Source organism: Phycodurus eques, chromosome 6 (assembly GCF_024500275.1).
Source record: "Phycodurus eques isolate BA_2022a chromosome 6, UOR_Pequ_1.1, whole genome shotgun sequence".
Lineage (NCBI taxonomy): Eukaryota > Metazoa > Chordata > Actinopteri > Syngnathiformes > Syngnathidae > Phycodurus > Phycodurus eques.
The window spans coordinates 30,309,675-30,325,346 of NC_084530.1; the positions used below are offsets into that span (position 1 = coordinate 30,309,675).

At 44.0% G+C, this 15,672-nt stretch overlaps 1 protein-coding gene across 9 annotated transcripts in view; it reads left to right on the forward strand.

Moving 5' to 3' along the window:
- The window catches only part of ank2a (ankyrin 2a, neuronal), a 90,148-nt gene that overhangs the window by 36,627 nt on the left and 37,849 nt on the right, over positions 1–15,672 (forward strand). For 5 of the 9 annotated variants that reach the window (XM_061679049.1, XM_061679048.1, XM_061679053.1 and 2 more), the window contains 15 exons: positions 3,790–3,916; positions 4,147–4,213; positions 4,305–4,408; positions 4,705–4,740; positions 6,142–6,366; positions 6,479–6,577; positions 8,419–8,573; positions 10,062–10,273; positions 10,363–10,570; positions 10,638–10,734; positions 10,841–11,069; positions 12,189–12,314; positions 12,406–12,528; positions 12,610–12,642; positions 12,726–12,747. In XM_061679049.1, coding sequence (XP_061535033.1) covers positions 3,790–3,916; positions 4,147–4,213; positions 4,305–4,408; positions 4,705–4,740; positions 6,142–6,366; positions 6,479–6,577; positions 8,419–8,573; positions 10,062–10,273; positions 10,363–10,570; positions 10,638–10,734; positions 10,841–11,069; positions 12,189–12,314; positions 12,406–12,528; positions 12,610–12,642; positions 12,726–12,747 — 1,863 coding nt within the window. The remainder of the gene's footprint in view (positions 1–3,789; positions 3,917–4,146; positions 4,214–4,304; positions 4,409–4,704; positions 4,741–6,141; positions 6,367–6,478; positions 6,578–8,418; positions 8,574–10,061; positions 10,274–10,362; positions 10,571–10,637; positions 10,735–10,840; positions 11,070–12,188; positions 12,315–12,405; positions 12,529–12,609; positions 12,643–12,725; positions 12,748–15,672) is intronic. The other 4 variants (XM_061679050.1, XM_061679052.1, XM_061679051.1 and 1 more) reach the window with 4 other exon arrangements.

Consider the following 15,672-nt stretch of genomic DNA (forward strand, 5'->3'; position numbering starts at 1 on the left):
CACTGACTTTGGCTCATTCTCCATTGTCCTCAAAGCCAAAGCGTACATATTGTGGGTGAACTACAGTTAAAAGCATTATGTTTCATAGCTCTGGGGCTGCAAGATGATCCTTTCTCTGAAATCTTTCCAGAGATGGAAGGTACTGCTGCATTTTGTCTGACCGCCTGGTGTGGTTCATTATACTAATAAGGGTTTTGCACCACTACCGTTGTGTTCAAATGCTGTGTATGTTTTAATGCAGGTATTTATTCTCTTCTTTTTCAGCCATTAGGGTGTTGTTGATGGAATTGTGTTGGAAAAATCTCAGTATTTCAAACATCCATCCATCCATCCATCCATTTTCTACCGCTTATCCAGGTCGGGTCGCGGGGGCAGTAGCTTTAGCAGGGACGCCCAGACTTCCCTCTCCCCAGCCACTTCATCCAGCTCTTCCGGAGGGATCCCGAGGCGTTCCCGGGCCAGCCGAAGGACATAGTCTCTCCGGCGTGTCCTGGGTCGTCCCCGGGGTCTCCTCCCGGTGGGACGTGCCCGGAACACCTCACCGGGGAGGCGTCTTTCGGTCACGACCCACAGCTCATGACCATAGATGAGGGTAGGAACGAAGATCGACCGGTAAATTGAGAGCTTCGCCTTTCGGCTTAGCTCCTTCTTTACCACAACGGTTTACCAAAGTCCGCATCACTGCAGACGCTGCACCGATCCGTCTGTCGATCTCCCGTTCCATTCTTCCCTCACTCGTGAACAAGACCCCAAGATACTTGAACTCCTCCACTTGGGGCAGGATCTCATCCCCGACCCGGAGAGGGCATGCCACCCTTTTCCGACTGAGGACCACGGTCTCAGATTTGGAGGTGCTGATTCTCATCCCGGCCGCTTCACACTCGGCTGCGAACTGCTCCAGTGAGAGTTGGAGCTCACGGCTTGATGAAGCCAACAGAACCACATCATCAGCAAAAAGCAGAGATGCAATACTGAGGCCACCAAACCGGACCCCCTCTACGCCTTGGCTGCGCCTAGAAATTCTGTCCATAAAAGTTATGAACAGAATCGGCGACAAAGGGCAGCCTTGGCGGAGTCCAACCCTCACCGGGAACGAGTCCGACTTACTGCCGGATATGCGGACCAAACTCTGACTCCGGTCGTACAGGGACCGAACAGCCCGTATCAGGGCGTTCGGTACCCCATACTCCCGAAGCACCCTCCACAGGACTCCCCGAGGGACACGGTCGAACGCCTTCTCCTCTCCAAGTCCACAAAACACATGTAGACTGGTTGGGCGAACTCCCATGCACCCTCGAGGACCCTGCCGAGGGTGTAGAGCTGGTCCACTGTTCCACGGCCAGGACGAAAACCACACTGCTCATCCTGAATCTGAGATTCGACTTCCCGACGGACCCTCCTCTCCAGCACCCCTGAATAGACCTTACCAGAGAGGCTGAGCAGTGTGAACCCCCTGTAGTTGGAACACACCCTCCGGTCCCCCTTCTTAAAAAGGGGGACCACCACCCCAGTCTGCCAATCCAGAGGCACTGTCCCCGATGTCCACGCGATGTTGCAGAGGCGTGTCAACCAGGACAGCTCCACAACATCCAGAGCCTTTAGGAACTCCGGGCGAATTTCATCCACCCCCGGGGCCCTGCCACCGAGGAGCTTTTTAACTACCTCGGTGACCTCAAACCCAGAGATAGGAGAGCCCGCCTCAGAGAACCCACACTCTGCTTCCTCATGGGAAGGCGTGTCGGTGGAATTGAGGAGGTCTTCGAAGTATTCTCCCCACCGACTCACAACGTCCCAAGTCGAGGTCAGCAGCGCCCCATCCCCACTATACACAGTGTTGGTGGTGCACTGCTTTCCTCTCCTGAGACGTCGGATGGTGGACCAGAATTTCCTCGAAGCCGTCCGGAGGTCTTTCTCCATGGCCTCACCGAACTTCTCCCATACCCGAGTTTTTGCTTCAGCGACCACCAGAGCTGCATTCCGCTTGGCCAGCCGGTACCCATCAGCTGCCTCAGGAGTCCCACAGGCCAAAAAGGCCCAATAGGACTCCTTCTTCAGCTTGACGGCATCCCTCACCGTTGGTGTCCACCAACGGGTTCGGGGATTGCCGCCACGACAGGCACCGACCACCTTACGGCCACAGCTCCGGTCGGCCACCTCAGCAATGGAGGCGTGTAACATAGTCCACTCGGACTCGATGTCCCCAGCCTCCCCCGGAACATGAACAAAGTTCTATCGGAGGTGGGAGTTGAAACTCCTTCTGACAGGGGATTCTGCCAGACGTTCCCAGCAGACCCTCACAATACGTTTGGGCCTGCCACATCGGACCGGCATCTTCCCCCACCATCGGAGCCTGATGACACGACCACAAAGTCGATCATCGAACTGCGACCTAGGGTGTCCTGGTGCCAAATGCACGTGTGGACACCCTTATGCTTGAACATGGTGTTCGTTATGGACAATCCATGACGAGCACAGAAGTCCAATAACAGAACACCGCTCGGGTTCTGATCGGGGGGGCCGTTCCTCCCAATCACGCCCTTCCAGGTCTCACTGTCATTGCCCACGTGAGCATTGAAGTCCCCCAACAGAACAATGGAGTCCCCAGCGGGAGCGCTCTCCAGCACCCCCTCCAAGGACTCCAAAAAGGGTGGGTACTCTGAACTGCTGTTTGGTGCATAGGCACAAACAACAGTCAGGACCCGTCCCCCCACCCGAAGGCGGAGGGAGGCTACCCTCTCGTCCACCGGGGTGAACCCCAACGTACAGGCGCCGAGCCGGGGGGCAATAAGTATACCCACACCTGCTCGGCGCCTCTCACAGTGGGCAACTCCAGAGTGGAAGAGAGTCCAACCCCTCTCGAGAGGACTGGTACCAGAGCCCAAGCTGTGCGTGGAGGCGAGTCCGACTATATCTAGTCGGAACTTCTCGACCTCACACACCAGCTCGGGCTCCTTCCCTGCCAGAGAGGTGACATTCCACGTCCCTAGAGCCAGCTTCTGTAGCCGGGGATCGGATCGCCGAGGTCCCCGCCTTCGGCCACCGCCTTCGGCCACCGCCCAGCTCACACTGCACCAGACCCCTATGGCCCCTCCCACAGGTGGTGAGCCATGGGAAGGGGGACCCAAGTTACCCTTTCGGGCTGTGCCCGGCCGGGCCCCATATTTCAAACATATCGATGACATTTGTAGTGAAACACTTCTCCACTCTGAGCGAAAAAAACCTTCATCCCAACTCAGATTTGTTCATATAGCGCTTTCACAACAGCCGCAGCTGTTAGAAAAAAAACAATAATAATAACAATAAAATCAAAAATAACCAAACCAAATCTGCTCCAATTAAAATACACCAAAGCTCCCTTTGGTGTTTCACATACAGGAGATGCTGAGTTTTATTCCCTCTTGTTGCACATGTTGTTTGAAGCCGTTAGTAGATGAGAGACGGGCAAGATTGAAGTCTCCTTTGATCAGTATGAGGGCGGCGGGATCATAGATGTTGGCATCACAGCATGCTGGCATTTGAACCCCCGGTCCTCAGAACTGTGAGGCAGATGTGCCATTTTCTCAATTAAGCTCCCCAAACACTTTCAAACCACAGGCTTACTGCTGTTGTTTTCCGATTAAAGGTCTCTGAGACTGTATCGCAGAGGAAACCGAATATAATCTTACCCCAAGGGTTGGCAATAGCTCAGCTGTGTAATCCTCCAAATATGTCACGTTGAATGAAATATGGTGTTGTACTTATATAGTATCTATAGTACTTAGTGACAGTGCAAAACTGTCTATTGTGCAGGTGAGGACACAATGACAGGCGACGGAGGCGAGTACCTGAGAGCAGAGGACCTCCGAGAGCTTGGCGATGACTCTCTACCAGGACACTACTTGGACAGCTTCAGCTACATGAGCCACAACCTGGACAGGTCCTCACCGCCAACCGCACACCGAGCAACGCCACAGAACGCGACTGAACTGGATCGTCACAAAAACAATACAATAAAATACAGTCGATCTAGTTTCATACTGTTTGTTTTTGTTGCGAAAGCAATGTCTAATATTGTCGATATGCAATCATAATAATAATAAGAAGAAGAATATAAACCATCTAGCATGTATTATTATTATTATTGTGAATGTGTCACATTCTCTTCAGGCCTCAGCCCCAAAGCTTCCATCAGAGGGATGGCATTCTCATTGAGGACATGATTACCAGCCATCAAGTGAGGACAAATCATTGCAAAATAGGAAAAAATACACTGACAAGTATTGCAAATTGTAGTCAACGGCAAGTTTTATTTTGTTTGTCTGAAGGTGTCGGTACTGTCAAGGGAGCAAGACAAGGACTCGTTCCGCTTGAGCTGGGGAGCTGAGCACCTCGATAATGTGGTACTGTCCTCCAGTCTGCTGCATTCTGGGTATGAGACACGCACACACGCACACACAGCCGCACGCACGCACGCACACGCTCAGTGGTTCCTTGGTGAAGTCGACACCGTAGCTATGTTGATATCATTTAAACGAGGCTGCTTAGACACTTTACATTATTGTACGTTGAGAGTGAGTCTCTTTTTATACTTTGTATTTGATTTTTCTCACTTGAATTCCCTCTTCGATTATGTTTCCCTCTTTTTTTATTGTCTTGTGGCTTCTGTATGCACACGCTCGTCTGTTGTGATTTGTGATTGCGTGTGTTGTTGTATTCTGCTTTTAGCAGTTCGTCTCCTTGCCTAGACCATGACAACAGCAGGTGATTCTCTTTATTTTTGCCTTCTCTCTCTGCCTCCTCTTTGCCCTTTTCCTCATCTGCTCCAATATTTGCCTTATAATCCAAATAAAAACGTTCTTCCATATCCGTATTGCTCCATGCATGGTTTGCTAATGCACGAGTTTGCATCACTGTTCCCCAGATTGGTCAATTACAGATCATTGTTGTAATCTAATACACGATCCAGTCATATCCAATACAAGAGCTGTAAACTGAATTCTGATCATTAACATTAGTATTGATTGACACGTCCAGAGATTCATTTACTGCAACAATATGTTTGTACTGTGGTTTAGAGGATGACACAGTAGTGGATTTTGACTCCCGCTCCCTCCCACTCCCACTCCCACTCCCACAGACATCGAGCCCATTCCTCCCAATCCGGAGCCAAAATTGTACAGAATACCACTCCCGGCCCCTCCGCCCCCCCCCCCCCCCCCCCCTTTTTTTTTTTTGTCACTCACAGTCAGTCCTGCTCCATTTTTATTCATATCTTGGGAGTGGACAGGACCTGAAACTGTGATTAACAGTGAAATTCCCTCCCATCCTGCGCGTGGGACCCGGTGGGAATCCCGAGAAAATGTCAGCCTCTAATGTTCTTGTACTTGGTTCGATCAGTTTCATCATACTGGGAGATGTTTATAATATTCTCCGTATTCTCATTTGATGTAATAATAACAAGAACAATAATGCCGTATATATGATTAAAATAATCATTATTAATATTATTAAGTGAAATGTAATACATTGTGATGAAAATGATCACCATTATTTAAATGTATATTATTTACATTTTTTATAATTCCATGTTGTGTACAGTGTTGAATGTTGAAAAAACTGGGAGGAAAAAAAATGTATATACTGAATATAACTAAGATACATTGTTGTTTGTATTTAAAAAAATACAAAATTAAAAATTTTCAGAGTACTTCTTGTCTAAAGTAGCAAAAAATAACTCCCTTATGTAGGACGAGAATTACAAAAAGTATCTATTGATTGTGAGCTATGTTGTTTAATTATTGCGGTTTAATTTGTGGCGACGACTTGCAACTTTTGGGATTTTATTATTATCTTTTTTTTTTTTTTGCGTCAAGAAGTTTGTGAATTGTTTGTTTGACTTTGATTTTCCATGGAGATGTTCAATTCTTCCGCGAGAATCTTGCTCTTCGCTTGCCTTGCTTGCAACTAACATTGAGCGGAATGAAACTTGAACCAAGTGTGAGCATACGCGGTGTCCTTGTGTTGATATCAATGCTGAATGATGATGGGACTTGAACCCCTTTTACTGTCAGTTGTTTTGTCTGCATGGAGTTGCATAGTCGACAACATCATTGGACATTGTACAAGCTTTTATGCTAATTCTGGCATGCACCTGTCTTTTAGCTTTCTGGTCAGTTTCATGGTCGACGCAAGGGGCGGGGCCATGCGCGGCTGCCGTCATAATGGCCTAAGAATCATCGTGCCGCCAAGGAAGTGTTCCGCACCTACGAGGGTGACGTGCAGGCTGGTGAAGAGACACCGTCTGGCCTCCATGCCCCCTATGGTCGAAGGGGAGGGGCTGGCCGGTCGCATCATCGAGGTGGGACCCACCGGAGCCCAGTTCCTGGGGTAAGTGTGTGTTGGAGTCGGTGCGAGTGCTTGTTGGGGTGTGTGTGAGCGGTTTTACGCCGGTGTGTTCATTCTGTCTTCTTCACTCCTTCCTGTGCTGCACATGGATCAGTAAGCTCCACCTTCCCACAGCTCCGCCCCCTCTGAATGAGGGCGAGAGTTTGGTCAGTCGCATCCTGCAACTGGGTCCGCCAGGAACCAAGTTCCTCGGGTAGGAGGGGCCCACCCTGCTCACCCCAAGATGCAGTTTTCATCCAAGAGCGTGTATTCTTTTTTTTTTTTTTTTTTTTTTATAATTTTTTTTAATGATTTTTTTGTTTGTTTTTTGCCTCTTTTGTGATATAATTAAAGGTGTAATTTGTCTGGATGAGCTATCTATTATAAACCATTAAGTGTTGAAGCTGCGAGACAGCTGGGATGCACTCGTGTATTATGCGACCTTCCCTTGGTTTCTCGTAAAAAGTGTTGATTAAAATCTGTCTCTTTAATTCGTGTATCATTCGTTCTTTCCATATGCAATTGGCGCGAGTTAAGCGAAAGCGCAAAAAGCGAAAAAGTGACTGATTATGTTGTAATTCATCTTTTACTCTAACACGAAATAAAAATGTAAAAAGCCTGATTTTTCATATTTCATCACTAAAGATACGTTAGCTTGTTTACCACCGTAATCAGTCAGGACCACCACGCCGAACCGTCAGCCATGTTATAACACGGACAATCGTGTTCTGCTTCTGCAATAAAGGTTGGGTCTTCCCCAACCTTTATTGAGTCAAGGCACCCATTTTATATGAGGAAAAATCTCACTGCACAGACCCAAACAAAAATGTCACAAAAAATATGAATACTTTATACTAAAATAATGATGATCTCATCTCAGTTTACTCACAAATTGACTTAATGTAAATTGTGAACCTGTTTAATAGAACACAAAGCTCTCAAGAAGCCAAGACGTATTCTGTTGTATGAATGGCAACAGGTGGACGCAAGGTTTATGATACCTTCTGCCATCGAAAGGAAGAGCATTCAGTTGTTGTGACTGTCACTATACGTCGCTGGCATAGATAGATGAACAAAGACATATGTAATTAATAAATAATTTGAGGACAAATTGGCTCATTTCCCATAGCACCTCTGATGATCTCTCACGGCACTCTCGTGTGCCACGGCACCTTGGTTGGGACTCACTGGTTTAGCGGAACAGAACGTGTGACTCTTAAGGAAGAACACTTCACAATAATAATTTTAGCGCTGTTTGTTCATCCAATTGCATTGTTTTCAATCCCCGGACTCCGGTTTCCTCCCACATCCCAAAAACATGCGTTGTAGGTTAATTGACGACTCTAAATTGCCCGTAGGTGTGCATGTGAGTGCGAATGGTTGTTTGTTTGTATGTGCCCTGCGATTGGCTGGCAACCAGTTCGGGGTGTACCCCGCCTCCTGCCCGATGATAGCTGGGATAGGCTCCAGCACGGCCGCGACCCTTGCGAGGGGACGCGGCTCAGAAAACGGATGGATGGATATTAATACATAACAAAAGACGCAATCACTTTTTCATTGTTTGTTTTTTGGATTTCCAATTAAAAATGAAAAGAAAGAATGATACATGGTCAATTCTCTTTGGCTTCTTTCCTACGTCGACAGCCCCGCGAGGAATAAAGTGGTACTGCAAGGCAACCAACTTGTGTTTGTTCAGACTAAAATTATGCCTTTACAAACGTTTCAAGCACCTGTCTGAAATGTGCTGATCTTTTGCCATTTTATTATTTCCCCATGATTTTGTACTGTACATCCACTGATCTTGTTTTGCTGTTTTCAACTTGTTAATACAGAATGAAATATTTTCCTTCTTTTTTGCTGTTTTTGTTTTTCTTTTCACGAATCCTCTGAATGTTCTCCTGCATGATATACACCTACTGTAATATTATTTAAATTGTGTTATTTTGCTTTTGAAGGTGCTTCATAATGTAACACACATCTCACATTGGCGTTGGACATACTGTAACTTTATTGATTAAATCATTCCAATTAGTTTTTTTGTGTTTTTCCCAATAGTCCTGTCATTGTGGAGATCCCACATTTTGCCGCTTTGAGAGGCACTGAGAGAGAGTTGGTCATCTTGAGGAGTGAAACGGGAGAAAACTGGAGGGAGCACCACTGTGATTTTACTGAAGAGGAGCTCAACCAGATACTTAATGGAATGGATGAAAGTAAGTAATCGAAACGATACAATCGCTGATGTTATGCCAATCGTGTGGAATAAAAAAAGAAAAGGCAGAAAAGAGAACTTTGGCAAGATCGCAGCACAGTGGTTTTAATACCACTGTTTGGAGATTATTCCTCAAAAAGATAATATGAAAAAAAATAGATAAATTGCTTGCATACATTTCGGAAAGAATTTCACGAATTACAGTCAAACACATTTTATCTCTGGTCAAACTGTCACCATCATAAAACCTTTATTAACTATAATCTCCCAGATTTGCTGACATATGGCGTGACATCTGCATGATGGGATGGGAATTCTGACGTGACTTAAGAGGCACATTTTTACAGGAAATGTTAGTCAAATCACAAATTTGAAAAATATGGGCATTGAAATTTAAAAGAGAAAGACGTTCCACTATGTTGTAGCACTGGGACTTGGTCTCAAGACCAATTTGCGAGGGGTATTGCCTGTCGTCTCACAATCGACTGCTTGATTTACCACATGCGTCATAATGTAGATTTGCAAAGCATTTAATAAGTCATTTCAAGAGTTATATGCCTGGATCAGGCTACATGATTTTTAACCCCAATATTGGACCGATTTGTTATCGCGGCCGTCTTTGCAAGATCGGGTCCAGACATATTTTGTCGGGAACGACTAAACTTCTTGTAGTGTGACATAATCCTCAAGCAGCGACTTGGCCCTACGATAACCCTATAACGCCAAAATGAAAATTCTAGCACGTTTGATTTTTTTTCGAGGGGGGGGATATCTTCCATCTAGGGTGCTATATCGTCGAGAACTCTCCGACATAGCACTATGACGTCGACCAATTGAATTGCCTCTTGCAACAGGGCCTCACCTCCCTCCCACCTCCCATTATCAACATTATTCAGTCACACAAACCAATGTTTTGCGAAACTTTAGAGCATGAATCGACAGGACGCTGGCATAATATGCAAATGTTAGTGCTAGCTATCAAGCTAGCTGCATTAACGTGATGTTGCCTGCTTGCTACCAGTATGTGAACATTACCTCAAGCTCTCCTTGAAAAATGGACAACCCAAATGTCCTCTCCAGCGCACCCAGCGATGACGCCACACAAATTTTGTCTTTTTTGTTAATTTTGTCCAGCACAAAACATTGCTAGTATTGTTGTTGCTGCCATAGTAACGGGCACGTTGATTTGAAGATTAGCCCAATGATCGTAAAAGATGATACAGTGATATCCCAATATATTTCGTGCAGTGTTGCCAGTCTTCTGACTGAGACACGGCAGAATTTTATGGCAGGGAGACCACATTTGTCTTGTAGTCTGATCCAGGTGACTTTAAACCGGTCTTGGGCTCAACCTTCTGTGATCTTGGTCTTGACAACACCTCAAAGTCGTGGTCTTTTCTCAGTTTTGTTGAATGTGAAATTTCAACACCGCTGTTCATAAAAGTTGAGATTCACCATTGTTCATATTGAGTATCTCTGAACTTCATAGAACTGGATTCCCCAGAGGAGCTTGAGAAGAAAAGAATCTGCCGCATCATCACGCGAGACTTCCCACAGTATTTTGCCGTAGTGTCGAGGATAAAGCAGGACAGCCATCTGATCGGCCCAGAGGGCGGCGTCCTCAGTAGCACTCTTGTTCCTCAGGTCCAGGCTGTGTTCCCTGAAGGAGCCCTCACTAAGAAGATCCGAGTTGGGCTACAGGTCTGTACAGTGCATGATCTCCTTGGTTAGACTCATGCGGTGTGGTCCAAAAGCTGACACATTTTTGTGTTTTGGGGAAAATGTCTCAGGCTCAACCCATTGAAGTTGATGTGGTGAGAAAGATCCTTGGCAACAAGGCGACATTCAGTCCAATTGTCACACTGGAACCAAGAAGAAGGAAGTTCCACAAACCAATCACCATGACAATCCCTATTCCCAAGAGCTCAAACAATGAAGGAGTCGGATCTGTGTACAGTGGGGAGACGCCCACCTTACGCTTGCTTTGCAGTATTACGGGTAAGTGTGACCAAAAAAAAAAAACTATTTTCTTTTACTTAAATAACAAAAACTGTATCTCTTTCAGGCGGGACAACACCGGCTCAGTGGGAAGACATCACTGGCTCTACACCGCTTACCTTTGTTAAGCAGTGCGTTTCCTTCACGACCAATGTGTCGGCAAGGTAAAGCTCATGTGTAGTCCATCTCTTTGTTCACTTATCATGATTAACATTATACTTTTATGGAAGTGTAATGTCACTGACTCTAAGTATCATTGACATTTTTTAGATTCTGGCTGATAGACTGTCGACAAGTGCAGGATTCTGTTAGTTTTGGCTCTCAGTTGTACAGAGAGCTCATTTGTGTCCCATACATGGCCAAGTTTGTCATCTTTGCCAAGACCTTGGACCCCATTGAGGCACGACTTCGCTGTTTCTGCATGACCGATGACAAAATGGACAAAACACTGGAGCAGCAAGAGAACTTCACAGAAGTTGCACGAAGCCGAGATGTTGAGGTGAAATGCGATGTTGGGTGGGAGCAGGAGAGAGGCTCTGTGATAGAGGGATAAAGGCCAAAATGTAAATCTGCAGGGGAATGTCAAACGTCCCTGTTGCACAGTTTGGAACTTGAACAAAAAAATGTGCTTCTAAAGTTGCACAAGACACAATCCAAAAGAAATAAATGCAGTATACCGCAAGTTACATGAACACCTTCAAATTACATTTTCTTCATTAACGTTAAGACTGAGTGTCCTATTGTTAATGTTTTTAAATTAAGACTGGTTCACATATTTTTACACTTGTATGAAAACATTCAAAATCATGAAAACATTGACCTGGACAGAACCCGGAAGTATAACTTTTGGGAAAAGCTGACTCAAAATTCTCAGAGCGGAGATTGCGTTCAACCTTAGCAGTTCTTCTGTGCTCATTTTACAATGCGCTTTTTGTGGTTATCGTTTACAGTGGTGTAGGATTTCACTGCATCATACTGAGCACTGCTTTGAATATTTTGGTTGCCTTTTTCGCAATGTCTTTCGCTGTCCCTCAGCTCGATGAACAGACCAGATATTTTCACATTGGTGCTTCACTATTTGTTTTCAGATTGAGTACCATCAAACACCTTGTGCAGTCATCAAACACGGTGAAAACTAAGTACAAATGAAAACAACCTCACTTCAGGAGATCAGGACAAAATACAGTGAAGCATACAACTGTCTTTTTAGCACAAAGCCAGGGAGCTTCGCTAAGATTCTAGACTTCTGCACTGTTTCTTCTTTCTGCATCTTTGGTCTGTCAGGGCTTTCGTCTTGAGATTCGGGACTTATATGTCCATGCTTTCTGTCCTGAAGCTACTGTTTCCAAAGTCTCAGAGAGAACTAGTTTCTCCCCGAGACCCCTAGAGCCCGATTCTAAGTGACACCACCTTGAAAGAGTTTTGCTCATAAAGCTTTGTGACGTGGAGAGGATTGCCTAAGAGTACATGTCATTTACAATGTAAGAGGGGCTAAATTATTATTTCTGATGGTGCAAGTGTACCAAATTGTGTGCCTGGTGTGTAAAATGAAAAGTAGCAGACATGTTGTTATTAATAGTGTGTTTAAATAATGATAACTATTGTTATATTCACTCAGGTCCTGGAAGGAAAACCAATATTTGCTGACTGTTTTGGAAACCTGGTGCCTCTAACCAAGAGTGGGCAGCATCATGTCTTCAGCTTCTTTGCCTTCAAAGAGAACCGACTAGCTCTCTTTATTAAAGTATGCTAAAACACGGGCTTTTACACATACAAGATTTCTACCAGTTTACTCATTGAGTGTTTTTTTGTTTTGTTTTGTTCTTTTGTCACAGATTAGGGATACAGCACAGGAGCCATGTGGTCGGCTTTCCTTCACGAAAGAACCACGCACGTACCGCAGTCTGAACCACAATGCAATCTGCAACCTTAACATAACCCTCCCGACATTTTCCAAGGTCAGTCGAGAACCGAATTAAAATGATGTTTGATGTGAAATTTCTCCTGACTGAACATTTGTGTTTTATTGCGTCTCGTAGGACTCCGATTCAGAGCAAGACATGGATGACGAGGTAAACAAAACCTTCCTGATGCACTATCACAACAATAAATCAAATATTGCTCATAACTGTTGGTTATCTACTTTCTCATGCAGAGTGAGAAGAGTGACAAGAAATGTAAGTGAAGCTTTTACAATTTTAGGAAATTTGCAATACATTTCAGATGATCAGGATCATTTGCATTACAATGAAGTGTAATCTTGTGTCATCTTTTACATAATCTGAAATTATTCCATTCTATTCAATTACATATCAAATTGTCACTGTCTAATGAAACGCATATACCGTATCTCTGAATATTGTCTCTTTATCCGAAACAGGAACAAGTTTATTTTTGTTCTTTTCGGAGTGGAGACATGTGCTTTTCATTTGCAATTCCATATTATTGATACAACACATTATATAATCATGATAATGACACTGACATTATTAACAGATAATAACTGATCATAAAGGTTGTGACAAACAGTGTTACGCATAAAATAGATGTATGCGCCAAGATATGCACTGTTTGTTATGTTACTTCAAATTGGAATGACCCTTGCTCTGTTTCTTTGCTATACTAACATGTCGTTACTAGTAGCTACGCTATGGCTGTGCATTTCCCTTTCTCTAATTCCTCCATAATGGCTCTATTTTTGCATCCCTTTCCCGCTGTCATTTTTTTAACCTCTATGAATTATACTTATATTTAAATCTACTTAAACCATCTTAGATTCCTTGCTACTTGAGGATAGCAGCATTTATAAAAGCAGCAACATACATGTAAGTGCTAATTGAGGAAGCGGGAACACCCAAAGAAATGCTCTGTACAGAAATAAAAGATATGTTTGTCATCTTGCAGAATTATTTTTATATTTTATATTGGCTTATGTTATCACTTTGTCCAATAAAAATATGTTTCATTTGCCAGCTATTTGCCATTTCATTTATTCACAGCACTGTAAGTTACATCCATATTCACATTTTTCATAACTGTTAAGTAAAAGGCAGTGCAGCTCTGTTAAGTTTATTCACCTCACTTTCATTTATTTTATTTTACTTTACAATATGTTATCTGTATTTAAGTTTTTTTTTAATTGAAAGCAGATCAAATCTTTATTGCAAATCCTTTTTTTAGGGGGAGAGCAGGGAGGTGGTGTGGATTCAATAATTTGTTACCAAAAAAACTATTATTCTAATCGGCTTTAGTACTTCATTTGTTGCCAGACATGACTCTCCATGTCAGTAGCAATCTTGAGAGATTTCATTCCTGTCCCTTTGTTCCATACTGTGTTGTTTGTTTGTGTTCTTTTTGGCTATTTCATTTATGTTCGTGTATATGTGTGTATGTTAATTGGCATACTGCTATTATTGTTAATGGTTATTAAAGGCATTCAAACTCCTTATTAAGTACTTCTCTTGGCTTTGCTTTTGCTACTGCTGCTCTACTCACCTAAAATTCTTCTGGATCCCTTTTTCCTGTTTTTTGGTCTTTTTCTCATCTTTTGGTCAATGAAGACTTCCTTTTTTCTCTGTCCCATCAGCCTTCCTTGATCTCTGAACTCAGTCTGACTTTTAACGACATTGTCTTGATCAAACTTTTCTGATGTCTCTCCTCCCCACTTCATTTGTCCCCTATGTCATTTACCCTTTTTGGTTGGTGAACTTTTTAAACTGAAGATGATGAATCTGAATCAGTGGAGACATTCTCACTGAAAACAAGTCAAGCGATGGACCCTGCAACCCTTGCAAGCCCGGATCTTCTCTCTGACATGTCAGACATAAAAATTCCTGTTTTGAATTCCGAGCAAGTGGATCACTTCCAAATTTCGGAGGCAAATGTTTCTGGATGGACTGAAGAAAATGAGACTCTGGCCACCTATGAACCCCAAGAGAGTTGTGGAAAGGTTGGAGGAATTCAAACTAACAGGATTAGTAACACTAAAGAGGAAGTGCAAGAGGATAGGGCAAGAAAAGCTAAGAGGTTCTCGGCCTTTGAGTCGCCTGAAGTAAGGAATGTTGAAATAAAGAGCACTATAGATAGACCCGCCACAGAGGACAGAGACATGGCAAGCATGGACTCATACCTTGGCGTAGACAAAAAATTGGAACAGCAAGCTGCATTGACGGGTGTTTCTCAGGAAGAGGTTGCCCAAGAAACTAGCAAGCAGCCTATTGTGAAGTTTAATGGTAAACAAAGGCCCCCAGACATCAAGAAACCTATTAGGAGGAAGCTACAAGAACGTTCTGGATATAGTAGCTCTGAGGGAGAATTAGAAAGGATGAGCTCTGAGGAGTCTTTAGACGGTGATGCTGTTCTGAATGAGAGTGGTCTTGTTCTCACACCAGTGGTAGATTTGCCATCTTCTCCTCGTGTGGTCGAGACACCCATAGGTTCAATAAAGGACCGGGTTCAAGCCTTACAAAACAAAGTCAAAGGAGAGGAGGGCCAAAAACACACTCAGGTACAGATTTCAAGATCGTGCCTTACAAAAACCAAAATGGAAAGTGAAATGCCTCAGCTGCCCAGCGTTCCCAAATCTCCCAGATCTCAAACAGAAAGATTAGAAGAGACTATGTCTGTTAAGGAGCTGATGAAAGCATTCCAGATCGGCCAGGACCCTTCTAAAAATAAATCAGGGCTTTTTGAGCACAAAGCATTGACTTCTTGTGACTCCACGCTAAAAAGTGAATCAACAGATTTTGATGAGGAAAATGGGACTGACCAAAGTTCGCAATCACAAAAAACCCAAAGTCAAAGCCTCAGAGTTCCCCATCATGAGAATGACTTTCAGAAAAGTGACAAAGCTGACTCTGGAAGTCCACCAATAGGCATACTTAAAGATACCTCTAAAGAATCACCTCTAATTTCGGATGCAAATGTTGGAAAGACTGTTACATTTTGTTATGACAGAGGTATTCACTCATACATAAAGTCAACTGAGCCTTCTGAAAAGGAAAGTATGTCTGTTAAGGCGCTAATGAGAGCATTCCAGTCTGGGAAAGAGCCTTCAAAAAGTCAAGATGGGCATTTTGAGTACAACTCCATTGCTCCTTCAA